We start from the raw sequence: 26481 nt of genomic DNA on the forward strand, positions 1-26481 counted from the left end.
TTAGCTGTTCCATAGTATCATAAAGTTGTAGAGTTGGAAGGGACCATGTAGTCCATCTAGTCCAACCCCCCATACTGCAGGAATCTTTTGCCCAATGTGGGACTTGAATGCATGACCCGGAGATTAAGATGCTCCAGAAACTGAGCTATCCATGTCTTGTAAAATTCTGCTTTCAAAGAAAGAAAGAAAATGCTAAATGGGTTATATCCATCTAAGAACAGACTCGGTGAAATGACTGGACTTAAGTGAGTCGTGAACATGAATTCCAATGAGTCTACTCCGAGTAGGACTAAAACTAAATACAACCCACCAAATTGGTAAGAGACCAGGTTCAGCAGAGGCTGAGCCATTAGGGAGAATGGGGCATTGCCCCACCAACCTCAATCAGCCCCCAGCTGCCTTGCCTTCTTACTTGTAACCTGTCCCAGGAGTGGCCTTGCCTGTCAGCTGCTTCCTCCTTAAGTCTCAGTGTTGTCCCTGTACAGGTCAGCAAGGAGGAGGATGGGGATACAACGTGCTCTGCCTGTAATTAGCTCTGGCTCCCCTCTACTGTTGGTCTCCCTGCAGTCCAGCCTACCAGTCCCAATGGGCATCAGAAGTCACTGGCTGGTGTCTCCCCTTTCATTAGGGAGTTTAGGGAAGCTTTTAATGTTTGATGGATTTCTGTATTTTAATATTTTGTTGGAAGCCACCCAGAGTGGCTGGGGGAACCCGGCCAGATGGGCGGGGTATGAATAAATTATTATTATTATTATTATTATTATTATTATTATTATTATTAGCACACCGAAGATTCTCCGGCGGCCTCCGCAGTATCAGATTTTTAGCAATGACAGCCACCACTCCAGAAGAACAGGCATTTCTCCAGGTGTTTGGAGAGATCAGTCGATTCATCAGGCCGTCCTATAGAAAGGTAATTGCAGGCTCGCTCAAAAACATACATCATTTGTCAGATCACCAATGCTGGGAATTTGCAACACAGTGGCAGTATCAGAAGCTCTCGTCTTGCTCCCTCCACTGTCAACACGGAAATGATGAGAACAGAATTTTAAGATGCAGCGGTACAAAGAAGCACCACGCTGTATCGATGCTGCTCTTTTGATGTGGGTTTTGCTCTCTCTAAGTGTGCGCACACCCAAATCCACAGGAGTATGCTCCGTTTCGATCCACACAGCACAACGGACAGTTGCACTAATATGCTCCTTCGTGATCATTTTGGGATAAGAGAAATTGTCTTAGCAGTGTGCTGTGGGGAAAGATTGGAGATGTGGTCCTAAACATCTGGAAGGCACCAGGCTGAGGAAAGCTAAAGTCCAACATTATGGAGGATGTTGAGTGCCGATAGGGCAGGGCGGGGTACGGGGTACGGGACAGCCCTGTAACACTTCATTCTCTCTGTCTCCGTCTCTCTCTGACATGCTCAGAAAGCAAGAAGAGCCTGCTGGATCAGGCCAAAATTGTTCAGCATCCTGTTCTTTCCCATGGGAAGTCTGAAAGCAGGACTCGTGTACAGCAGCTTCCTCCCCATTTGTTGTCCCCAAAAGCTGGCATCACCATTCCTAGGCATTAGTGGAGGTAGTACATAGCCATTGTGGCTAGCAGCTGTTCACAGCCTGGTCCTCTGTGAATTCGTCTAATCCTCTTTCAAAGCCATCCATGGCAGCCATCACCACCGTCCGGTGGGAGAGAGTCCCACAGTTTTCATGACATGCTGCATGAAGTACTTTCTTTCCCCTGTCCTTCATTGCTTTGGTGGGTTTGTAAATGGTTTGAGGTGTGTGGCTGTACTGGATGACACCCCCCAAAAAACCGAGTTCTAGCACTATGAGCGGGGGGGCGGGGGGAGTCCATCCACTTTGTCTGCACTGAGCATTGCAAAATGCCTAACGTGGCTTCATCACATTGCAAGTTCCTCTGCTGCAAGGGGAAGTCAATGAAGGGTGGGGGTGGGGGGCTAGAGAACCTCACACACAAATCCATACCTTCTGATTTACCTTACTAGGATGGGGCAAACTTTGTTCTGTCGAGGGCCACATTCCCCCATAATGATCTGCAGTGGGCAGTCTCTCCCCGGTCCTGTTCCTCTCACCCTCTTTCCCTCCCACCCCATTCCCTATCTCCTCCTCCTCTCCTTCTCTGTGCCACCCACTTCCTCTTCCTGCCACCCCTCTTTCCCCCATTTTGCCCTCCACATGAAACGAGGCCAAGGGATGCATGAAAGACAGGAAAGAGCCACAGGTGGCCAACCCCTGCATTGGGAGGAGAGGTGGGGAGTGATGTTTTCAGTGACACATCTCCAGGAGCATCTAATGGTGGCTTAAGTGCACCCCTGGTGCTAATGAAGATGCAAAATGCTAAGAGTATCCCTAAAGTATTCAAGGAGAGCAACAGCAGCTAATTTCCTCCTAACCCCAGCTTCTCTCTCGCTCGTTCCCTCCTCTCTCTCTCTCTCTCTCTCTCTCTCTCTCTCTCTCTCTCTCTCTCTCTCACACACACACACACACACACACACACACACACACGTCTTCTGCTCACTTTATCTCACACTTTTTATGGAAGACTTGCAGCCGATGGTGCTCTGGCTGAAAGCTAGGAGCAAACGGGCAAAAAGTGAAACTTACTTAGGAAAGAACCTAAAACAACCATCACAAATGTCAACAAGAACATGCATAGTCAGTCAGTCAGTCAGTCAGTCAGTCTCTCTCTCTCTCTCTCTCTCTCTCTCTCTCTCTCTCTCTCTCTCACACACACACACACACACACACTCACACACACACTCCATTTATGGAGCTTTATATCTTCAAAGTACTCAGCAAACTTAGCTAATTAAGGTGTTGGCTGTTTGAAGCTGCAGGTAGTAACGGATGCTGGCAGCCGACTACTAGATTAAAGCGAACAATTGCCATGTATGCATGTTCTCCGCTGAATTTGGTAAGCAAAACAGAAAAGAGAGTCATAATTAAGGCTGAAAGCATTAATTGACACAATTATCTGATTAAAAATATAGACAGGGGATATTTAAAGTTGGGGTTGGCTGCTCCACCCACCTGCCACCACGAAAGAACATTCCCAGGCTGAAAGCGCTAGCCAAAAGTACGCAATTTCAGAATGACCCGTCATTCATAGATTAAGGAACCCTTCCACAGCATAGAACCAATTTGTCTGTGACTCTGAGCTGTTTTGGACATTACAGTGATGCGGTGTCATGAAGAAGCATGGAGGAAACTTAGCATGCCATGATTCCTGGTGTCATTTTTGATGGAACCGTATGCAAAAATCATATGAGTTCATAAATACTTAGGCCAAGGCCCAGCTTGGATACAAGGCCTATATTTCTGATCCTCACTCGCCAGATCATCACCTTGCTGTGGTGAGTGACTTTGAACGTTCCTATGATCCTTGTGAACGAAGCTGTCAAGAGTCTCGTACTCCCAGCAGGGTAACCCTAGGTGGTAAGGTCAAGGGGAAGGAGCTAGACAAAGAATGGTCCAAGAAGTTCTCAACGGCAGAACAGGCGGAAGATAACAAGTGGTATGTTAAAATGGGTGTGAAGGCGGATGAAGGCTGCAGCAGATAAGAATCTACAGTGGTACCTCTGGATGCGAACGGGATGTCCCAAACACAGGACTGTCATCATTGCAAGAGAGTTGCGACACTTTAACATTGATATTGCAGCACTTCAAGAAACTCGAAGAGCAGGAGAGGGACAACTGAAGGGAAAGGTCTTCTGGAAAGGTCTACCTGAACAAGAATGGTGAATACATGGAGTAGGCTTTGCTATTGAAAACAATCTTGTGAAGCTCTTGTCAGAAGTCCCTACTGGCATTAATGAGGGACTTTCAACCCTTCAAAAAAAACTTACCCAAACCATCAGGATACTATTTTAAGTGCTTATGCACCAACACTGGAGGCTGAAGAAGACATTAAAAAAAAGTTTTATTCTCAGTTGGATGCCATCCTATCGGAGACACCTAAGGAGGATAAAACTATCCTCCTGGGTGATTTCAATGCAAGAGTTGGGTGAGATTACGATCTGTGGTCTGGGACTATTGGGAAAGAAGGAATTCGCACCAGCAACTAGAACAGAATCTTACTTTTGACTCATGCCCGGGGCACATGAGAATTACAACTTTTAAGCAACCCATCTTGGCTGACATTGTATCCGGTTATTATGTTTCTATATTAATTTTATGAGTCACTATTTTTATTATTTCGTTCAGAAATGAAACTTTTTCCATCCCACCAGGTGTCAGAAGTGGGATCTGCATGCATACACCTACGTGATTTCAGGGAGAAAACAAAGATTGGGGCGGAGGGAGCTCTGCTCCCACCCCATCCTTTGCTGCAATTTCTCTCCTTCCCCACTCTTTGCAAAAGGTCTGGCCTGTTCATGAGGTGCGGTGAGGCAGCCACCTCAGGAGGCAAGCTGGGGACAGCTGGGAAGGGCTGCAAATCTGGGAACAACTCACTCCTGAACTTGTTGCCCACTGCTGCTGCTGCCACCTCCTCCTCTTCCTCTCCGGCCTCCTTTTTATTCCACCATGTTGGGACTTCCCTGGGCCTCCTCCAGTGGCGGCAGTGTCAAGGGGCTGACAGGAAGATCAGGTCATTTGCAGGTCAGAGAGGGAGACGTGAGGCTAACGTGCAATTAGTTTCTTTATTAAGGAGGGGGGGGATACAAGGAGGCTCATAAAGGAAACCCCCTGTTGGGGTTTGAGCTTGCAGTCATACCACCAGGGGGTTTGGCTGCAAGCTCAAACCCTACCCCCCCCCAAATGAAGAAGTTGCTCAAACTAGTGTGCAGCCCCCTCCTTCGCTCTCTAGCCCTCTGAGTAAGGGATCTCCCCTCCCCCTGTAATCTTCTGCTATGGCGAGCAGCAGCAGCCTCTCTCTGTACCTGCCTGCCCCGTTGTTTAGCAACATGTAACATCCTTCACCTTCTGGAAGCCAGTGGGGCCTGAGAGCCTTCAGCAGAGCCTGCCCTGTTGGTGCTCCAGGAGAGATGCCGTCCTCTCTGTTGGAGACTAGGAACCTCATCACCCTGTCCTGTGCTCGGCCACTTGCCTGCTTCTGCTTCACCGTGATCCCTCATGCTTTCAGCTTCTAGTACGCCCCAGCTTGTCCCCTCTTCTGAGGTGTGGCCGGTATCCCACCACCAGGATCCGGGATCTAAGTTGGCATCTTCTGTAGCCTTCCTGGGGGCCTCTTGGACAAGCGCCTCCCTGCACTCTTCCTCATCCAACCAGTCCCTGACAGGCGAAGGAAGTGGAGGTGCCATTTTCTGTTTTGCCTCAGGCGGCCAAATATCCTGGGCTAGCCCTGTTTATCAGCAGTTGGCAAGTGGCCGATTCTGACAAGTTGGCCCTTAGCAAAACACTATATTTGGGCTTCATCTCCTTCTTCACTCTATTTTGCCATCACATTTCCCCTCTCTTTTTAGACTGTTTTTTCTTTCTTTCTTTCAAGCTGCAAGTTGAACACTGAAACGGATCCTTCGCAAAAGCACTTATGAGACCACACAGAAAAGGCTTTTCCTCCACCCTCCCTGCAAGTACCAGCATTAAATTGCTGACAATTTTGTGCAATATGTGTTAAGCTTATCTTCTAAATAAAAAGCAAAGAGGTTTCCACCACTGCCGCCGGGTTGGTCCTCAGACAGCAAACAAGACCTTCTGCTATTCAGATAATACAACTGAGGAATTCTATTGTTCTCACTTTTTTTTCCTGACTGGCTAATGCATCCAAAGGAATCCGATCTTTCCAGTCGTTCATCAAATTACCGCTTCTCACGGAGCAAACCTGATCCTTTTAAAGCGATCCTTAGAGGAAACAGAAAAACAATTTGCGTGTGTGCACTCACACACATACAAACACACAAAGAATCATTCCCCACCCCCACCCCCACCCCAAAAAACCCTTGTGAAATCTAATACTGAACAAAATTTCAAATAAGTTAGGTTAAAAAATAATAAATAGGAAGAAGGGGCTGACGCAAACTTCCTTCTTGTTAACCGTATACAAAAGGTTTTTGTGAGTTTGTCTGCCTGCGAGTCCCTGCAATAACACCACATGATTCTGTGTCTATTCTGCCAAACCCTTTCTAGTTATGCTCCCGGCAATTTGGGCTGGCACCAAGAGATGACTACAAACATATGATGGGGGCTTAAAACAGAGTGAGGCTGTTGGTCCATCTACTCCAGGGACTACAGCTCCCGTCATTCCTGACCATTGACCATACAGACTGGACCCGAGGAGTGCTGGATCCCTACAGCATTGTGAAAACCATTGGTTAACCTTCCTCCATCAATCTAGGCTGACTGGCAGCGGCTCTTCAGAGAAAGGTCTTTCCCACATCACCAGCTCCTTGAGTCTACGTAGAAGATCTCAGGTTTATTCTCTACCATGTTTGGAAAAAACCTTTGGTCCTCCAGATGTTCTTCAACTACAACTCATAGCTGATGCGAGTGGTCGTTCAGCAATAACTGGGGCACAAGTCCTTTATCCCTGTTCTACATGCAAAACAGATGTCTCTACCACTGAGTTACAGACACCCTCCTCTGAATTACGTTTTCCATGGTTTGATCACACACACCATGCCTTGGTCAGATAATACAGAGCATGGTGAAATCACAATAAATAAAACCTCCCCTTCAGTACGGTAGTTTCAAGCACTACTACAGGTTCCGCATAATATCTGTACTGCATTGTTTACTGTGACAGCACCTGCACTTTGGAACTCCCTGCCTATTGCAACAAAGCACGTGCCTTTCCTAGGCTCTTTTCGGGCACCTGCTAAAAGCATTCTTCTTTAGGCAAGCATACCTAGATGCTTAGGAAGTTGAAGTAATTTTAATTTTAATATTTTAGCTTTTGTATGTTTTAAGGTAGGATCATTAATTTTTCTTGATTTTACTGCTGTGGTGGTTTTTGGTTTTTGGTTTTTTTTTGCTTTGGTAAACCACTTTGCAGGTTTTTAAAATAAATGTTATTAAATAAATAAACAATAAATATAAATAAAATAAAACAAGCCAAAACACAATCCATCCTGTAGATTTAAGTATCTGTCCATAGTCGCCTACTTGTTATCAGAGGCCCAGAATCCACATTCCTTTGTAAGAAAATATGAAATAACGTAAAACCATTTTTGCAGGCAAAAAATAAAATAAAAATCAATGTGTGTGTGTGGGGGGGGTGATGAGAAATTTTCTGCACCGGGTACCACCTGACCTTCCTACGCCTCTGGCCACATCCCAGTGGTGGGCGGGGCCAGAGGCAAAAGTGGGCAGGGTAACAAATGCAAATTTTACCTTTCCACAGTAAACTACTCACACACTGCTCTCTATCCTCCAACCAGGCAAACAAATGATGTTATCAGAGTTCAAGGACACATGCACAAAAACACCCAAGGCGTGTGCAAAATAGGAGTCATGAGGGGACATAGCTGAGGAGATGTAGCCTTGGAAAGAGTCCCAAAAGCCAGGCTGAGAGGCCTGGAAGACTGCATGTGCTCCCAGGCCTGAGATTATCCACCCCTGTTGATATGAATTACACAGGTGAAGGGTGTCAATGGAAGAGGCAGAATGCCTCAACTGATCTTTCCTGTTTTTTTGTTGTTCTTCTTTTTTTTGACAGTGGAATGGACTACCTTGGAAGGTGGTGGGACTCCCCTTCATTGGAATTTTTAAAGCAAAAGTTGGACATTGACCTGTCAGAGTGTCTTCAGCTGCAATTCCTGCATTCCACCTATGACTCCTGCATTCCCTCCAACTTCACGATTCTATGATTCTAGGACAGTGCAATATAAGTTGGCAAAACACCATTTGATACCCATCATTTTCAGAACTCTGGACAGAACATGATTGGGATTTTATTTTATTTTTTAAACTCTCCCCATTTGATTCTGGTTTCAAAATACAGTCAATTGCTGTTGTTTTGTTTGTTTTTATTCTCTGGTAATGGTGATCCTGTCTCTCACTTTACATGGCAGATATATTATGTATGTGCATTTTGCTTAATTTGGGAAATAAAATGTGCATGCGAAGAAGCAATATGGCAAAAGTGGGTGATAAAAATTAGGGCTGAAACCTTCCGTTGATTCAGTCAATCAGTGTGCGGCAATTAATTTTGATCCAAGAGGATAAAAGCTATGGACGCCTTTCTATGTGTTTGAGGGCGCCAAGGCCAGATTAAAGTGGCTGGGGGCTCTGGTGCAATTGCCAAATTAGCACTCCCTCTCCTAGAAAGAGCATGTGAAATGATGTTCCAAAAAATAACCTGTGTGCTATCTTCAAGTCTAACAAATTTATTATGATGGAACATTTATATACTACTACTAGTTGGCCCTGCCACGCGTTGCAGTGGCTCAGTTTGTTAAATGGAGCCTCAGAGTCCCACTTCAGACTCCCCTCACCTTCAGAGTCCCCCTGTTTTTCGTGTGTTATGTTTACATTGGGGCATCCCTGTGTCTCCCCCAACCCTGTTCTGTTCCTCCTCCCCCCATCCCCCAGTTCATCCCTGTGATTGGGCCCACCCTGTCCCAACCTATGACCTATTCGAGCCCCCCCATCCCCCACCCAGGCAGGCCCCTACCTCCACTTGCCCTAGTATGGAAAGTGGCCTAGTCTGCAAAGCTGAGGCAAGATACTGTGGAGAGGGCAGGTTTCATCCTTGTGTCTCCCCCCACCCTGTTCTGACCCATTACCTATCCCTGCCCCCTATTCGGCAATAGTTCCACAGACCCCAGTTCCCGACTCGCCCACCTGTTTACAAAGCAGAGGCCTAATATTTGCTGGGCAAATCCTGATGGCGCACTAAACACATTTGATGTTAGATTACTTTGTTTAAATGGCTAGAACTCCCCACACGCTGGAAACAGCTAAATATTACAACTTTGATGGAACGAATCCCCTAAACTAATCTCTAAATCAATTTGCACTGACGAGCATTGGCGATGCAAGCACAGCTGATGGGAAGGAAGAGGGGGGAGCGGAAAGCAGCCTGCAGGCAAAGAGGGAGGGGGGGCCACACAAGATGCTCATACACATGTAGTGTGTGTGTGTGTGTGTGTGTGTGTGTGTGTGTGTGTGTACGCACACACAGAGAGACACAGCACTGGAAAGAAAGGGTGCAATGCTGAAACGAAGAGACACTCTGAAGACCTTTGGACATCCCAAGCCAAGCCACTACCAGGTGAGATCCTACCCAACAAGGAAGACAAATCCAAGCAAGGATGCACGTTGAATCTTGCTGGAAGCAGCAATGGCTTTCTGAAACACTGGAAGCTGCCTTCAGACCAATGGGCCGTCGAGCTCAGCATTGTCCAGGAGCAGCCAAAGTGGTGAACTTCAGATGGACTGCAGCTCCCATCTTCTCAATTTAAGTACAGACTTCCAGAACCAATTGTGTTTGTAAACCGAGGTACCACTGTATACAGAGTTTGCTGTTCCTGAAAAATATGTACCTTGTTTCATAAAACTGCATTGTAACAGAATGGATGGATACAATAGCACTAATTGAATGAAACACTTGGCAATCACACTGTGGGTCGTCCCGCCTTAAAGTACAGAGAAATGTCGGGGCGGGGAGATGTTTCTCTGCCAACACAATGCATGAGAAGAAGAATTTAACCCTACCCCTTGCACAACTGCAACAAAAATCATGCTGCAGTTAGGCAGGGGTGGGGTGGGGAGAGGATTAAATCTCACCTTCTGATACACTGCAAACATTTCCCACCCACCCCACAGCAGACACACCGTATATAGACTTCCAATATACTACTTGTGTCACAGTTTGGAAATGACCAGTCTGAGTTACAATTATTTTTTTCCAAGGAAAGCACTATTTGAGAGGGTTAAGATTTGTAAGTTTACTGTTTGCAGTGTCTCCCCCCCCTTTTTTTTAATGCTGAAATGGAAGTGTGTGCTATTGAGCTGGTTGTGTCTTTAACAAAATTACAATCGCTCTAATAAAAATAATTCCCAAGTAAAGCTTTGAACTTCATTGAATATAATGGGTGGCATTATATGACTCAAGAGCAGACATCCCCAAACTTCGGCCCTCCAGATGTTTTGGACTACAATTCCCACCATCCCTGACCACTGGTCCTGTTAGCTAGGGATCATGGGAGTTGTAGGCCAAAACATCTGGAGGGCCGCAGTTTGGGGATGCCTGCTCAAGAGTATTTCCACTGATGTTAATGGAACTAAGCATCATCCATTACTTTTTGTGGGTTGCTTTACTCAGAGTAGACCCATTGCGGTTAAGGAACTTATTAGCTCTGTCTGTTAACTCCAATGGCCCTACTCTGAGTAGGAATTACAGAGGATGCAAGCCAGTATTCTAATCTATACAAAGTGTACTGTGCTCACTTTCCCCCCCAATCAGATATTTCAAATTCAGCTACCTTGAATTTGGAAGGAAGAGGGAACAGAAGTGCACCGCAAATAACGCTTGCGTATGCGCACAAGCTATTTCTGACATTCCCGACGACCTGGAAGTGGGCAGCTTTGTCGTGCCAGTAAGAGTGGGCAGTGGCAGCGGGCAGCAGGGGTCACCGGGGGCCGCATAAATGAGCCTCGCGGGCCGCATCTGGCCCCCAGGCCTTAGTTTGGGAACCCTGCTCCATAGAGCATGCGTTCCCCCACCCTTGATAGTCAGATGAAGGAGGTTTTGGTGAAACCTTGGGAAGAACTTTCTGACAGTAAGGGCTATTTGACAGTAGGATGGACTACCTCAGAAGGTGGGGGACTCGCTTTCTCTGAGATTTTTAAACAGAGGTTGGATGGTCATCTGCTAGGGATTGTTTAGCTGTGATTCCTGCATTGCAGGGGATTGGAAAAGAAGACCCTTTGGGCCCTTTCCAGCTCTACAATTCTACAAAGTTAGGCCAAGGGATATACCTGGATATATGCTATGGGGCAAAGGCTCCCCATTGCTGATTTTGGGCAGCAGAAAAATATTCATGACAGCCACTGCTCTTGCCATTTCAGAGAGGAGGTCAGCTGCAAAGGATCTTTCTTACACAGAATACATCTCCTGAGGAACAGGGCTCAGTTTAAAAAAAAACTCTCCAAAAATACAACAGATATTTCAAAAAGTTTTGATAACTGGGACTGAAAATCTATTTCACACAAACATAGGTTTGATTGTGCGAGCTATATATTATGAACTATTTTATATTACCTGTGTGCTGACATAATAAACAGTTCACGGGCGGGAATAATAATAATAATAAATAATAATAATAATAAATGTTATGCCCTTTAAGAAACACTTCTAAGAGTAGCACAAATCTTCCAGTTGAAGCAGATTGCCCAGTCTTATCTAATGGTAGGACTGGCCCCAGATGATGCTGAATCACCTACAATATAAGATACATGTTTTGCAAAGGCAAATAGCACAATCAACAACAAAAAGACCAATAATGCACTGTAATAACACACCAGGATCTAGCTCTGCAAGTTGTAAATTAAATTCAAGCCATTCAGGTGTTCACAAAGCACAATCAACAGAAGCCAACAGGAGGTCAATCATCTCACTCATTCCCTACACCAGTGTTTCCCAACCAGTGTGCCTCCAGATGTTTTGGGACTACAACTCCCATCATTCCTGACCACTGGTCTTGCTAGCTAGGGATGATGGGAGTTGTAGTCCCAAAACATCTGGAGGCACACTGGTTGGGAAACACTGCCCTACACAGACTTATGCTGCAATCCTATACTTACCTGGGAGTAAATCTCATTGACCTCAGAGGGAGCTTACTTCCAGGTAGTTGGTTGTACAGTATGGGGTTCTTGTGCAAATTTTACGTAGACCATCAGTCCAAGTGGTCTATCACAGCATTCCCCCACACGTGGCTCGCAAAACTTTTGCAAATGGGTCGCAGGTTTTATCAGAAAACCTAAAGCATTGTTCCTTGCAATCCATCATTTGCACGAAGAATGCCTTTTATACAACTTTAGTTTTGTTGGCATGGTATAATGCTGTGTTGACACTTCTCATTGAACATCAGAAAGGCTGAAGTCTTACATTAACACTTGGGAACTGCTCTCTGGCAGCTGGAAGCAGCGAAAGTCTCAGATTCAAAATTCATGCAACAATATATTGATGGGTCACCATAGCAAATAAATTTAGACTTATGGGTTGCCATGCCAAAAAGGTTGGGACTTGGAAATCCTTGATCTATCAGACCGCAGTTACATGTTACACAGCTGTAACAAGACTTCCACTTGTAAAAATAAAAAATTGACTTCTTCATACTTCAGTGGTGCCCACTAGGACTATTCTGCTTGGCAGATATATATATTTATCATAAACTTTGGAGGGCTTCCTTTGGCTGGTCCAGGTGTACTGCCTGAGCCACCATGTTTCCCAGCTTGGTTTTTGTTCTTTTGGCAAACACCATCCCAAATGAGCTCAGCTTTCGTGTCCGAGTGCACCTTGACTGTGGGAAGGAGAGACCACTCCACCTAGAGTCCCCGTTCCCTTCTGGATGCAAAGCAGAGGCGGAATTTGCCATTTCTACAGAGGTCAGGCAGTGCACATATATCCTCTCTCTCACACACAAAACATAAAGACCCAAGCTCACACTCTCAACCCTACTCACAGCAATCAGGCTTCATTAGTCTAGATCAGGGGTAGCCAGTATGATACCTTAAAGATACGGTTAGCACCAATCAATATGGCCAGTGGTCAGTAGTTTAGAAACAGGTCATGTTTAGATACAGACCAGGTCTGGATCCATGAGTGAGTGAGTAAGTGTTTAACACAGGCATCCCCAAAACTGCGGCCCTCCAGATGTTCTGGCCTACAACTCCCATGATCCCTAGCTAAGAGGACCAGTGGTCAGGGATGATGGGAATTGTAGCCCAAAACATCTGGAGGGCCGAAGTTTGGGGATGCCTGCTTTAACAGAATTGTGCATTTTTGCAAATGTTGGTTCAACCTCTGCACCTCACGCTACACCACTGGCAGGTTGCCACCCAAGGCTGCCAAGCCTTGCACACTTCTTTGGGAGTTCATCTTACCCAATTCAGTGGATGTTACTTCTTAGGAAGGCAGCCTGCTGCCTTATACCAAGACAGACAACTGGTCCATCTATCTCACTACTGTCTACACCAGGCATCCCCCAAACTGCGGCCCTCCAAATGTTTTGGCCTACAACTCCCATGATCCCTGGCTAACAGGACCAGTGGTCGGGAAAGATGGGAACTGTAGTCCAAAACATCTGGAGGGCCAAAGTTTGGGGGTGCCTGGTCTACATTGACAGGGAGCAGAATTGAAGCATTTCAGACTGGGGACATTTCTAGCCCTTCCTGGAGATGCTGGAGATATTGGGACCTGGGACCTCCTGCTCAAAGAGCAGCTGTTCAGCCAGTATGGTGGGCAAATAGGCCAATTTCAGTTTCGCATTCTCTCAATCTTGAGTTCCATTCTCCAGACTGCCACATCTGTTTGCGATTTTAACAACAAAATGAAAAGCCACCAATGTTTCAGCGCACATGCAATTCCCCCCCCCCCGATATAACATGTTTTTGCAGAGCAATTCATCCTAATATAATTCATTCTCATTTATATATGCATTTTTAAGCACACTTTGTGCACAATACTTGGCTGGAGATCTCAATGGCAAAATTCAGTGAAGTGCAAATTTCAGGTGATGCCTCTGTTTCAATCCACACATTGTTTCAGAAAGCGAAGATTAGGTAGGCTTGCCTTGAAATGCAAACAAAATCAACATTCTCTCCCCCTCCCCTCAAATCCTATCTACCACCAAGATACAGTCCTACTGCAGAATTCTGACGGAACCTACCCAGGATCACCTTGCAAGTTGAAATTCATAATAAGTGAAGCCAGCCTGTCTGCGGCACAGAGGGCACCCTCACACTTTAAAACATTCTAGCTGTTTTAATATGGGAATGTGAGGGGTAAGGACAGCAGCTGGCATAGCGGAGAGCTGAAGAGTGAAGATACTTCAACAATCAGGAAAGCAGGTTAGATATATCGCATTAATGAAACGGATTTAGGAGTCACAACCAGCCCCGACTTCCATCACTATTGCATAATGGGGAGGTGGGGGAGATTCCCTCCCATCTGACAAAATAAGTGAAAGAGATACTAAAGGGCTGATCAGGAGCCATTCAGCTCCCATTTCCTAACTCTGATGTAAAAATTAAGAAGATAAATCACTCATTGAACAGCCTGAAGAGCCCCTTGTTACATCGCATAGCTATTCCTGTGCAATTTACAAGACACACTGCTTCAAAGTCTCCTTAAGTTTATTTCATTTCCACAAGCAAGGGGGGAGAATGCAGAAATGTGGAGCGGCTGTTTTATACAAGGGAAGTCACACCCGCCGAGAGGCACTTTCTCAGCCATTTCCTCATTATAACACACATACATAACTGTTTGTTTGCCTTTTGCACATCTATTCTCTCTTGCACTTTTGTTTTTTTCTTTTCTTTTTAAAAACACCATCACAAATTAAGCTGCTTTCATCGCAATGCCCGGTTGCCTGGCTTGCTCAACTCTCCCTGTCCCTCCCCTCACAACCAATAAATTGGAATGACAACAACACACCTTCTGAATCAGATTCACGATATTGACTGGAACGTGAACGGAGGGGCAAATCCGGAAACCAGAGGAAAGCAAACATAAAACACAAACGGCCGATTTGAAATGAAGAAGGGGTGGGGGTGGGGAGAGAAGAAAGCATTCTTAAAATTCCTACCATTTCGATAACTGCATTTCAAACTAATTACTCTCTGCCAGCAATTTAATTTGCGGGTGGGGTGGGTGGGGGAAAGCAAAGGAAGATTCTGCTCTTAACCAGAGCCACACACACCAGAAATGCTATCATGACATCATCACTCCAACACTGTATTTGCAGGACTCCCTGGGTCTAAGCAGTCCACTGCAAGGTTTGGAGCCGGCTTTCAAAAGCACCTCACATTTGCCTTTATGGATGACCAAGGTGCAAACAAAGCAGGAGAACGTGCCGCCACCAAAACGCTGGTGTCACACCTCTTAAAGCACTGACATCATCGTGCATAAGCCCAAGAGGAAAAGCTGCTGGACAAAGGCCATATTCTCCAAGGTGCCAGTTTTGAAGGCTGTCCATTGATCCATCTTTCCCATTGAATACAACAAGAGACAAGCAGGCAGGCAGGCAGGCAGAGAGAACAGCCTAGTGTCAAATAATTCTGTCCTGCTTCAACCCAGACCCTCCACACAGCACCTCCTTCGTACAAACGATGCACGTTTAGAAATGCAAACCTCTCTTAACAAGAACATTATTGCAGAAGTCTGAAGAAAGGGAAGGTGCTTCGCGAGAGCAGTCCACTTCATAAACAACCCTGCACCACAATTCACCCTGCAAAGCACAGGGTCGCGTTTTTCTTGCAAAAAGATTGTTTGGCTGGATGAAATCCAAGGTGAGGATGGAAGGCGAACTTACCACAATACATTAGAGATGCAAACAATGAATTGCAGACTCCCTAGAAAATGACAGTGGTGGGGGGAACCCCAAACAGGAGTCGAATTAAAGCAAGTTTAAAGATATTGTAACAAACCAGGGGTAAGCAAAGAATGGAGGCATACTTCCGAGAAATAATGTACAGGAGTTGGGGCGGGGGTGTTGAAAAAGACCCTGAGGAATCCAAAGTTTGCACAAACACAAGTCTAGTTTGCAACCCTCCGCAGACTTATAGGGTACTAAGTCTTGCCGAGCATTGGGAGGGGGGGTACGGACTTCCGTGCAAGCACATGTATGCAATGTAGGCAAAAGGGCTGCATCCCTTCTTCGCACACTTAGCACGCCGCTCACTGTAACCGGGCTTTGCTCTTGAGTAAGCAAAGCAGAGGATCGTTCTGCTAGGCTGCAATTCTCTGCAGGCATGTTTGGGGTGGGGGTGGAGTCGAGAAATAAACCCCACTGCACAAAGGGGGGCGTCTGCAATCCCAACGCGCGATTGCCACCACCAGGACTGCCACGAACAACACTTTACTACTCCCGAGTCAGCCTGCACAAGACCCGGCTGAGTGTCAGCCGGGTGGGGGGAGAGGGAGGATGTTCGGAGGTGATCAGCATCCCCCTCCCCTCCCATCCTTAGACACATGCTCAAGACACATTAGTCTCCCCCTCCCCAAAAAAGACAGACACCCCTCCAGCTTATTGGGAAGAGACCATCCCCCACTTCCTCAATGGCCCCGATCCCCGCCTGGGCGCAGAGCCCCTCTTACCTTGCAGGCTGGGCTGGCTGTTCTCCATGGCGCCGCCGGCCGCGGCCATCTCCGTGGTGTTGGGGCTGCTGCTGCTGCTGCTGCCGCTGCCTCCTCCTCCTCCGCCTCCGCCTCCGCCTCCTCCTCCGGCGCCGGAGCAGGCGGTGAGCTCGGCCAGTCTCCGGCTGGTGGCTGTCAGCTCGGCTCGCAAGGCGCTCACCTCCTGGCCAGCCGCCTGGAGGGCTCCGTCGATGCGCAGGGCCAGCTGCTGGTTGCCCTCCATCATGCTCAGGATTTTGGCCTGCGGGACGGACAAGGCAGGAGGCTCAGGAGCCGCGAGAGACGCCGCATCGCGCACCCCGGGCGGGAGGGCGGGCCGGCTGGCTGGCTGGCTGGGGAGCGGGCCTTTTCCCGGGGACCGGGGAACCTCCGCCCGGGCAGGCGACCTGTTGGATGCCCCTTCCTCGCCTGCAACGCGGCGCGGCCAGCGGCAGCCGCTCGCCCAGGGAAAGCAGCGCCGAGAAAGGCGGGGAGGGCGCTTTAAATGGAGCCTACCATCTGGCCGCCGAGCTGGAGGGGGGAACGGCGAGGAGCGCCGGAGAGGCGCGAAGGGCGCTGGCAGGAGGCCCGGCGGCCCGGCTCAGCGAAGCCTCCCTGCCTCCGCCTTCGATGCAACAGTCGGAGGAGGAGGCTGAGCCGACCGGGAGGGGAGGGAGGGAGGGGAGGGGAGGGGGTCCGGCGCCTCTTGCACACGCGCCGAGGGTCCCCATAGGAGAGAGGGGGCTCCGCTGGGCACTGCCCTTCCCTTGGCTTTAGGTGATGATGATGATGCAAGCTGCCTTGTGGGCTTTTGCATACTATTATTATTATTATTATTATTATTATTATTATTATTATTATTATTATTATTAATCTTGCGTTAGACTGGAAGAAGTTTGGAAGGGACCCTTAAGGGTCATCTCGTCCAACCCTCTGCCATGCAGGAATCACAGCTGAAGCAGCCATGGCAGATGGTCCACCATGGGCGTAGCCAGGATTTATGTTGGGGGGGGGGTCAGGACACCCACCTGCCACCACCCTCTGTCTCGCTCTGTCTAGCAGATTTGGAATGAAATGACACCCAAGTCCTCAGAAAAAATCTGTCTACAAATCTTTCTACAATTTCTACTTTTAGTTAAGTATTTTTTATTTTTTTGCTTGATTTAGGAGGGGGCAGGTGCCCACCCCTGGCTACACCCATGGTTTCCCCTAAACTTCTGTTGCCATTTTTATTTACTTATTTGTTTCATACAATGTATACACCTCTTGATGGTTACACACACACACACACACACACACTGTATATCAAAAGCAGTTTACAAAGGAGAACACAGTAAAGTCAATTCACGGCCCTACTTGAAAACATAGGAAAGTTGAAATATTAAAACAGATCAAAATTACTTCTGCTTTCTAAGTATCTGGGTAGGCTTGTCTGAACAGACATGTTTTTAGCTGGTGCCAAAAAAAAGGACAGCAAAGGTGCCTGTTTGATCTCAATAGGCAGGGAGTTCCAAAGGGTAAGGTGCCGCCACATGAAAAGAACAAGTTCTTACAAATGCAGAATGGGAATTAGAATTACGTGGCACCCGTGGTGGGGCCCATTCAACTGATCAAAGGAGATGAGCAGGCACATGTGGGATACAACAATCTTATGGGTAAACTGACCCCAGGTTGGATTTTTAAAATTATTATTGTTTGGTAATACTGACTCTGTAGTCAATTAAAAATATTTAACCTCTTTATAGCTATTATTACTAATTGCGTTGTTTATCACCCACCATCCTAAGGTCCCAGGGCACCACTCAAAGCTCAACATGGAAAACTGTTTAAAACAACTTAGAATCACAGAACTAAAGTGGGCTCTACAAGTATACATTTCAGATGTCAAAAGCCAGTCTAAAGAGGTGTGTCTTCAGCTTTCCTCAAAAGCTGCATAAGGAAGGTGCCAGGCACACCTCTGTGGGACTGCACACCTCGGCTTAGGGGCTGCCACAGAGAAGGCCCTGTCCCCCTGGGGGTAAAATGACCACCCTGAGCTTCTGAGGCCAGTGGAGCAACCAAGCACATTGCTGGGCAAGCTGCATCCCTCCTGATGTCATTATTGGGACTCTGACTCCCATCAGCCCCAATCAGCTAAGTCTAATGGTCAGGGGTGATGGGAGCCGGAGTCTAACCTCTGGAGGGCCACAGATTCCCCAGCTCTTCCATAAGAAGGTGCAGTGTGAAGCTATTAATAAACTCTGCATCAATATTGATTATTAATTCATCAGTGTTGTAAATAAAATGCCGAGATTACTAATGGTATTAAAAATAGTTTGTGTTTGTGGCAAGCAACTTTATAGACATCCATGCAGATGGTGCTATATAAATAAAGTGGAAAGCTTTTGGTATTGTTAGGTTTGATTGCAGTCCTGTGCCTGTCTGTTCCCGAGGGGAATTCCCTTCCCTGGTAAGTGTTCCTATAACTTCACCCTTAGCTTAGTTTATTTACATGCCCCCTTTTCCAAAATAAACGGTGCCAACAGCAGCTCTTAATACACAGAATTATCAAAACACAGACCGCTGAAAAGAAAATTCGAATTTTTGCAAAATGTTACCAATAGATTGAAATAAGGCCAAACAAACAATTCACGATTTATTTATGTTTTGTACTGCAGTGAAGTAACCAGGTCTTAATATGCAACGCATATGGAGCAGAATGGGAGAAAAGCAATGACAAACCTAGACAGCATCTTAAAAAGCAGAGACATCACCTTGCCAACAAAGGTCCGTATAGTTAAAGCTATGCTTTTCCCAGTAGTGATGTATGGAAAATGGGAGCTGGACCATAAAGAAGGCTGATCGCCGAAGAATTGATGCTTTTGAATTATGGTGCCAGAGGAGACACTTGATAGTCCCATGGACTGCAAGAAGGTCAAACCTATCCATTCTGAAGGAAATCAGCCCTGAGTGCTCATTGGAAGGACAGATCCTGAAGCTGAGGCTCCAATACTTTGGCCACCTCATGAGAAGAGAAGACTCCCTGGAAAAGACCCTGATGTTGGGAAAGATTGAGGGCACAAGGAGAAGGGGACGACAGAGGACAAGATGGTTGGATAGTGTTCTCAAAGCCACCAACATGAGTCTGACCAAACTGCGGGAGGCAGTGGAAGACAGGAGTGCCTGGTGTGCTCTGGTCCATGCGGACACGACTGAATGAATAAACAACAACATGGAGCAGAATCCAGATCAATGGCCCAAAAGATAAATAAATAAAAAATGTGCCTAAGGAAAAGAAACAAATAAAAGAAGCCACCTCAAAAGATAAAAATATTTTTTAGAGTCTTTAAAAAGGTAATAGATAAAAAATGAGCCTATGTTATTTAAGTTCTTTGATTTCCGTGGCTCTACTCTAGAGTGTGACAAACCTTGGATATTGCCCAATAAGCCTGATTGAACTCATTGTGGCTTACTTCTCAGTAGACATGTGTAGGATTTGCAAAGGGGTGCCCATGTGGTGGGACGTGGGTAGCGCTGTGGTCTAAACCACTGAGCCTTGGGCTTGCCGATCAGAAGGTCGGCGGTTCAAATCCCCGCGACAGGGTGAGCTCCCGTTGCTCAGTCCTAGCTCCTGCCAACCTAGCAGTTCGAAAGCACGTCAAAGTGCAAGTAGATAAATAGGTACCGCTCCGGTGGGAAGGTAAATGGTGTTTCCGTGCGCTGCTCTGGTTTCGCCGGAAGTGGCTTTGTCATGCTGACCACATGACCCAGAAAAACCTGCCTGTAGACAAACACCGGCTCCCACGGCTTGTATAGTGAGATGAGCGTCGCAACCCCAGAGTCATCTGTGACTGCACTTAACTGTCAGGGGTCCTTTACCTTTACCTTTTTGCCCATGTGGTGGCCAAAACAAGGATCTCAAGGCACCTTAAAGATTGATTTGCTTTTGGATTTATTTAGTATACTTTGATCCCACCCTTCCTCTTATGATCTCAGGGTGGGGCGCAAATGAATTAAAATTCAAAAAAACTGCCCCCCTAAAGAGAAAAAATACCCAGGGAGAATGGAGGATGCATATGTAAAATCAACTGAAGACCACATAAATACATCTTATGGAACCAAGACAACTGATTACAGAAGAGGGGAGGACCCTCAGACCTGGGGGCCAAATGCAGCCCTCTCTAACCCTTGGGATTCTCCCCAGGCATGCCCCTATCCCCAGGCTGCACCCCTCAGAGGCCCACTTTGCACCCTCCTTTCGGATATTTGCCTGGTGGGACTGTGTCCTTGATCTCTGGCCATACCTCTTGTTTGCCTGGATGGGTGGAGGATAGAGAGGGGGTATGCCAACACCGTATAAAGATAAAGGTTACATTTGTTGCTCTGCCCGCTTTTGCCTCCGACCCTTCCCACCACTTGCATGTGGACCCCAGAACTTTGCTCCGGATTGAATGTGACTGTCAGTCCCAAGAAAGACCCAAAGAGTCCATGATGAATATCAAAGGATGACTGTGTTGCTCTTCTCATATTGTTTCGGAACGAGAAGATTTGATAGATCCGCCTTGAGATATGAACGGAGATTTCTCCACGTCACATGAATCCAGCTGGGGGAAAGTTAGGCACAACACTAAGCCCAAGGCCAGTTCCTTCACTGTTATCCATGGGTTGGGCACCACATAGGAAGTCTTTTCTGTGTTTAACCCCTGCTGCTCTTGCATTCCCATCTCTATCCTCCCTCCCTCCCCTCTGTTGTTGAGCTCTGCAGCAGGAATGAGGATGCTGTGGACTACAACTCCCATCAGCCCCAGGAATCATGGGAGCTGGAGTTCAGCAGAATCTGGAGGGGCCACAGGTTATGGGGAAGGGATTTCCTCCCACCTACCCCTGGCATGTTGCCCTCCAGACATGCCAATCAGGCATCGACAGTGCAATTGACAGTTTGCCCAGAAGTCTGTCTCTCCAGGTTCAATGTGAGTTTATTGGGTTGAATCCAACTTTAGTCCGTCAGAAAAGACCCTCTCTCTCTTAAGCATGTTCCACATTGCAGCCTGGACAAAAGACATCAAGACATACCTTTCACATGGAAGTGATGTGATGTGATTTGCAATGCAATCATCTATCTGTCTATCTATTTACCTACTCGAAAGTACGGTTTATTGAGTTCAATGGAGGTTCCTCACAGGTGAGTGGGTAGAGGGTTGAAGTCTTAAGCTTGCTTTGAAACTGTTCCTGTGCCACAGACAGGAGCCCTCGGTGCAATCCAGCTTCACCATTAGGTTGTATACACCAACCATACACAGGGGTGCATGAATTTCAAAACCCAAGACCCAAAACTCTTCTGCAGCCTCGGATATCACAGAGATTTGCTAATGATGCCCTAAAAGGCAGCTTTCAAGAACACCCTCAGGTAATGGGACAGCTGGGGTGGTTCGAGATGGATTTTGATCTCCTCATGACATGCATTGATTTCTCCACATGCTGAGCTTTGGCACAAAATTGATCAGAAATCTGAGTTTATTAAGATGTTCAGACTAAAAGCACATTGATCCACAACCCAAAGGGATCAGCATGAAGCCTGAATGTGGGTTGGAATCAACTAGCTTCATGCAATCAAAATTCTCCTCTTGCAGGGACCATCTGTGGCTATATAGCTTGCACCAGGGGCTTCCTGGCCTGTGTTATTGTTGGCTGCTGCAAATCTAATCCTTTTGCATCAACACCACTAATCGTGGCTGCTATTATAACAAGTTGGAGACGAGATCCTTTTTTGGTGCAGAAACGAGGGCTGTGCAACTTACTTGTTGGAATCATGAAACAAATCGGGCCAATTTGTGCCTGTTTGTACTGGATTAAGGTCAATGCAGCAAGAGACCCATTACATAATGTGTTGTGTGGACCCAAATCGATCTGCAGCAGTTTGGACCAACCCAGAACTTTTGAAAAAGCCTCTCTAAAGCCAGACTGTCTGTCCCCAAAGCGATGCAATTATTAATTGCATCTTGCAATTAAGGAGACCACCAGGATGGGGAGAGGGGGGGAGCTGGACTCTGAGAGTAGTAGCTCCCAATTCAGGGCTGAACCAAAACTCTCCAGTCACAAGAGGAAGGGTGGTAGAAATCTCAAAACGCAGCAAGTTCACAAGTTCTCTCTGCTGGAAAGTTTGGTGGCATTTGTTCAGCATGTGGTTGGTTTGTATATATCTGAAAATAATGCAAGCCCCCTCCCTTCCCTATGAGAATTTATTTAAACAGGGGTGGGGGACGACACATAGGCCTGGGGCCTGAACATGCCCCCCCCATTGCCTGCTTCTCTTTCTGGCATTTGAGTCTCTACCCTGGCCATGTCCACTGCCACAATCTCACCAGCCCTGTTCCATGTTCTTCCTGACAGTTTTTGCCTAGATGGAATAAGAACATAGGAGCCTGGAAGCTCCATGAGAGCAAAGACCCATCTCATCCAGCGTCCTGTTCTCACAGTGGCCAACTAGATGCCTGCAGGAAGCCCTCAAGCTGAACATGAGCACAACAACACTCGTAACTACTACTGATTCCCAGCAACCGGTAGTCAGAGGAAGCAATGTGTTCCGGAACTGTGTTTATGCCTCTTGCTTGCCTTGACTGAGTTGTGTAAACCTCTGAATTATGTGCATCTTGAACAAAGCCTCCTGCGCAAGGGAAATTATCAGAAATACATCTCTTCCTCTGGCACTCGTTGCCTCTAGCCATAACTACATTTGCCTGTGGCTCAGGGACCACTATTGGCGTGTGGTCATCATCAGAATGTTGCCCTCAAGGGAATGCACCATTTAAAGATCAGGGTAGATCCTCTGGGAGTCCACACATATGCACTGGAATGTCTCCATTCAAGTGGGAAACCCGTGCAACTGTTGGCTCTGTTACACCCCTGAAACAAATGCATGTTGCTTCTAGTTCTCTGCCTGGATTGTGGAGAACTGATCTCTTCTCATTTCCCAAGTGGAACAGATGCATTAGAAACCCTCTCTGTTTTCTTTTTCGTACTTGCAAATTCTGTAACGTGATGTCTGTATACAAGCTGACCCAACTTTTAGCTTCTTTCAAGTTCACTCTCGGTGACACACACACACACACACAGAGAGAGAGAGAGAGAGAGACAGAGAGAGAGACAGAGACAGAGAGAGAGAGAGAGAGAGAGAGAGAGAGAGAGAGAGAGAGAGAGAGAGAGAGATGGCAATGTTGTGATGGGATTTGACCAAATGACCTCTAGGGATCCCTTCCATCACTGTTGTTCTGTGACTGAGAGAGGGAGAATGAGAGAGAGACTTTAAAGAAGAAGAAGAAGAATGAGAGAGAGAGATAAAAAGCTAAAAGTGGTAGGAAAAGAAGAAGAGTTGGACAGGTCTGGCTGGGCATTTTCTAAAGGTAGAAATTAATGTGATAGGTTGCCATAGGGACAAATTGTAGACTATTTGTGAACGATGAGGAAATGGAGGGAAACTGTTCTGGAAGGGAAGAGTCATTTTGTGGGAGAGATAATCTCCCCTCTTCCTTTATCTGGAAATAATGTATTCAAGCTGTGTGTGTGTGTGTCAAAACCTATACAGTGGTACCTCGACTTCCGAATGCCTCGACTTCTGAAGGTTTCAACTTCCGAAGTCCGCTAACCCGGAAGTATTTTTGCTGCGTGCGTGGTCTGCACATGCGCAAAGCGCAAAATCGCACTTTGTGCATGTGCAAAATGGACACTTCAACTTCCGAAGTTTTCGACTTCCGAAGTTTTTGACTTCTGAAGAGCGCCGCGGAACGGATCGCCTTCGTAAGTCGAGGTACTACTGTACATATAATTTTGGGGCACACTATGCATTTCAAGCACATTCAAAGCAACTTCTCTCCCTCAAAGAATTCAGTAGTTTATTAAGGGTTGCTGGGAATTATAACATTGTGAGGGGCAAACCACAGTGCTCGGATTGATTTGCGGGAAAGAGCTTTGAATGTGCTTTAAAGATATCGTGTGCATACAGCCCGTGTCTTCCAATACATTTCCTAGGATGCAGCAGAGACTGGCCTGCTAAAGCAAATGGGGCACTGACCCACCAACTATAGTCTGCTCTCAGTCAGTCTCTTCCTGCCTATCTTATTACTCCAGCCAATCAGCAGGTAGTTCTGCCTGTCCACCTGGCTCAGGTTCCACCTACTGTTGTTCTCCTGCCCTTCAGAAAAGTCTTCTGAAAAGTGTTGGCTCATCTGGGCAGCTCCTGCAGAGATCATAATGGCACAGCAGGAAGGGAGTGTCCCCCCCCCCCCCCCGGCAAAAACGGGGCCTGTTCTTGAGCTTGCATAAATCCGAGTCGCTATTCTGCCATCATCTGCTCATTGTCAGCAACAAAACATGACTTTTAAGATGAGGACTCCTGACTCTCTCACCAGCACATCTGTTTCCTTTGTGGACTGATATTCCATGGCCTTGCGGTAAGTCTTCGCCATTGCTGGCAGTTGCAGGGTGGAATGAGAAGCAGCATGCTGGGAGGATATGAGCTTTCGGGAAATGTGGCAGCTTTTGCTAAAGCCAAGGATACCCACCTTCTTCTGCAGTCTCTCGACTATGTACACTGCCCATCTGTGGGCTTCTTTATCCCTGGTAATGAAAAGCAGCCTCTGAGGCTGCAATCAACAGTGCCGAGAGGTGGGAGGAAAGGAGAGGGCACCGGGTCACGTCTCCTCTCCTCCCCCCTCCCACCAAGAATGAGAAAGCTATTGCGGGTGAGGACTTGGAATTGCCCCCCCCCCAAAAGGCTGCCATCCCTTAAAACAGGAGTTCTCAAACTTTCTACTCCCAGGACGCACTTGAGGTAGCTGGAAATGACTGAAAAAGCACCACTCAGAAAATGGTAGCAGAGTTTGTCAGAATGAATTGGCCACTATGATAATATTTTTCTACTGATAGCAAATCCATCTCGGGAGATTGCTAAATTCTTTGCCCCAGTGTTTTCCTTGTGGCAAGAAGTTCCATAGCTCAGCTTCCCTCCAGCTAAGGGCAGGTATCTGCTCTGGAGGTACTGCAACCTCCAGCATTTCAATTTTAGGCATAATTTGCTGACCCAGAGGCTCGAAGTGGAGAAGGCTTTTTTATTTTAGATTGTCCCCTTCTTATCCACCCCAAAGACCAATTTAAGATTGTCTGTTTTAACTCATGACCTGTAATTTCTTCTCTCATTCCCCTTTCAAACGCAATTTGAACCTTATTCCCCAAACTGCCATTTTCTTTCAGCCAGGGTCTTTTTACATTCACTCATTCCTCTCACAATTTCTCTCTTATCCCCTTCCTTCCCATCCCCAGGTTGTTTGTTTGATGATGATATGAATTTACCAGTTTATGTCACCTTCTGATTTCCTTTAACACTTCCTCTGGGGCCTTTCCTTTCAGAGGAAGGAGACCTCCTCCTCCTCCTCCATCACCCCAAATTTCTCCAGGGAGCTTTGCTCAGCATGCAAGGAATTCCTGGTGTGTTGGTCCAACCAAAAGGCTATGGAACAGCTATGGGGCAGGGCAGGGGAAGTGGGGAGGAAGTAGGCAGACTGTGGCATCGAGGCCCACTGGAAAGTGGTTCAAGGCCAGCTGATGGATCCCACCCCACTGTTTGGAGAAAGCACTGATTTAACACTTTCTTATGAGTAAAAAGGTAAAGGGACCCCTGACCATTAGGTCCAGTCTTGACCGACTCTGGGGTTGCGCGCTCATCTTGCATTATTGGCCGAGGGAGCCGGCGTACAGCTTCCAGGTCATGTGGCCAGCATGACAAAGCCGCTTCTGGCAAACCAGAGCAGCACATGGAAATGCCGTTTACCTTCCCGCTGTAGCGGTTCCTATTTATCTACTTGCATTTTGACGTGCTTTCGAACTGCTAGGTTGGCAGGAGCTGGGACCAAGCAACGGGAGCTCACCCCGTCACAGGGATTCGAACCGCCGACCTTCTGATCAGCAAGCCCTAGGCTCAGTGGTTTAACCACAGCGCCACCTGGGTCCCTTTTCTTATGAGTAAGTCTCATTTAAAGCAATGGGGCTTATTTCTAAGAAAAGATGCAGAGGAGCATGAACATAGGAAGATCTTTCTGGATCAGGCTCATGACCCATCTAGCCCAAATGGATCTAGAGGAAGATCTGGGGGACGGGGCCAGATCCCTAGTGTAAAATGTGGCATGTGAAGCCTGTTACCTCCATTTCTGCTAACATCCAGGAGAATTCTCTTAAGATCATGCATGGATGGTT

The 26481-nt window shown here is 46.9% G+C and overlaps 1 protein-coding gene across 2 annotated transcripts in view; it reads right to left on the bottom strand.

Annotated features, from left to right (window-relative positions):
• KAZN (kazrin, periplakin interacting protein) overlaps positions 1-26481 on the bottom strand; it is a 258853-nt gene that overhangs the window by 184725 nt on the left and 47647 nt on the right. For both annotated transcript variants that reach the window (XM_035120457.2, XM_035120458.2), the window contains exon 2: positions 16240-16519. In XM_035120457.2, the coding sequence (XP_034976348.1) occupies positions 16240-16519 (280 nt within the window). The remainder of the gene's footprint in view (positions 1-16239; positions 16520-26481) is intronic.

Source organism: Zootoca vivipara, chromosome 6, assembly GCF_963506605.1.
Source record: "Zootoca vivipara chromosome 6, rZooViv1.1, whole genome shotgun sequence".
Lineage (NCBI taxonomy): Eukaryota > Metazoa > Chordata > Lepidosauria > Squamata > Lacertidae > Zootoca > Zootoca vivipara.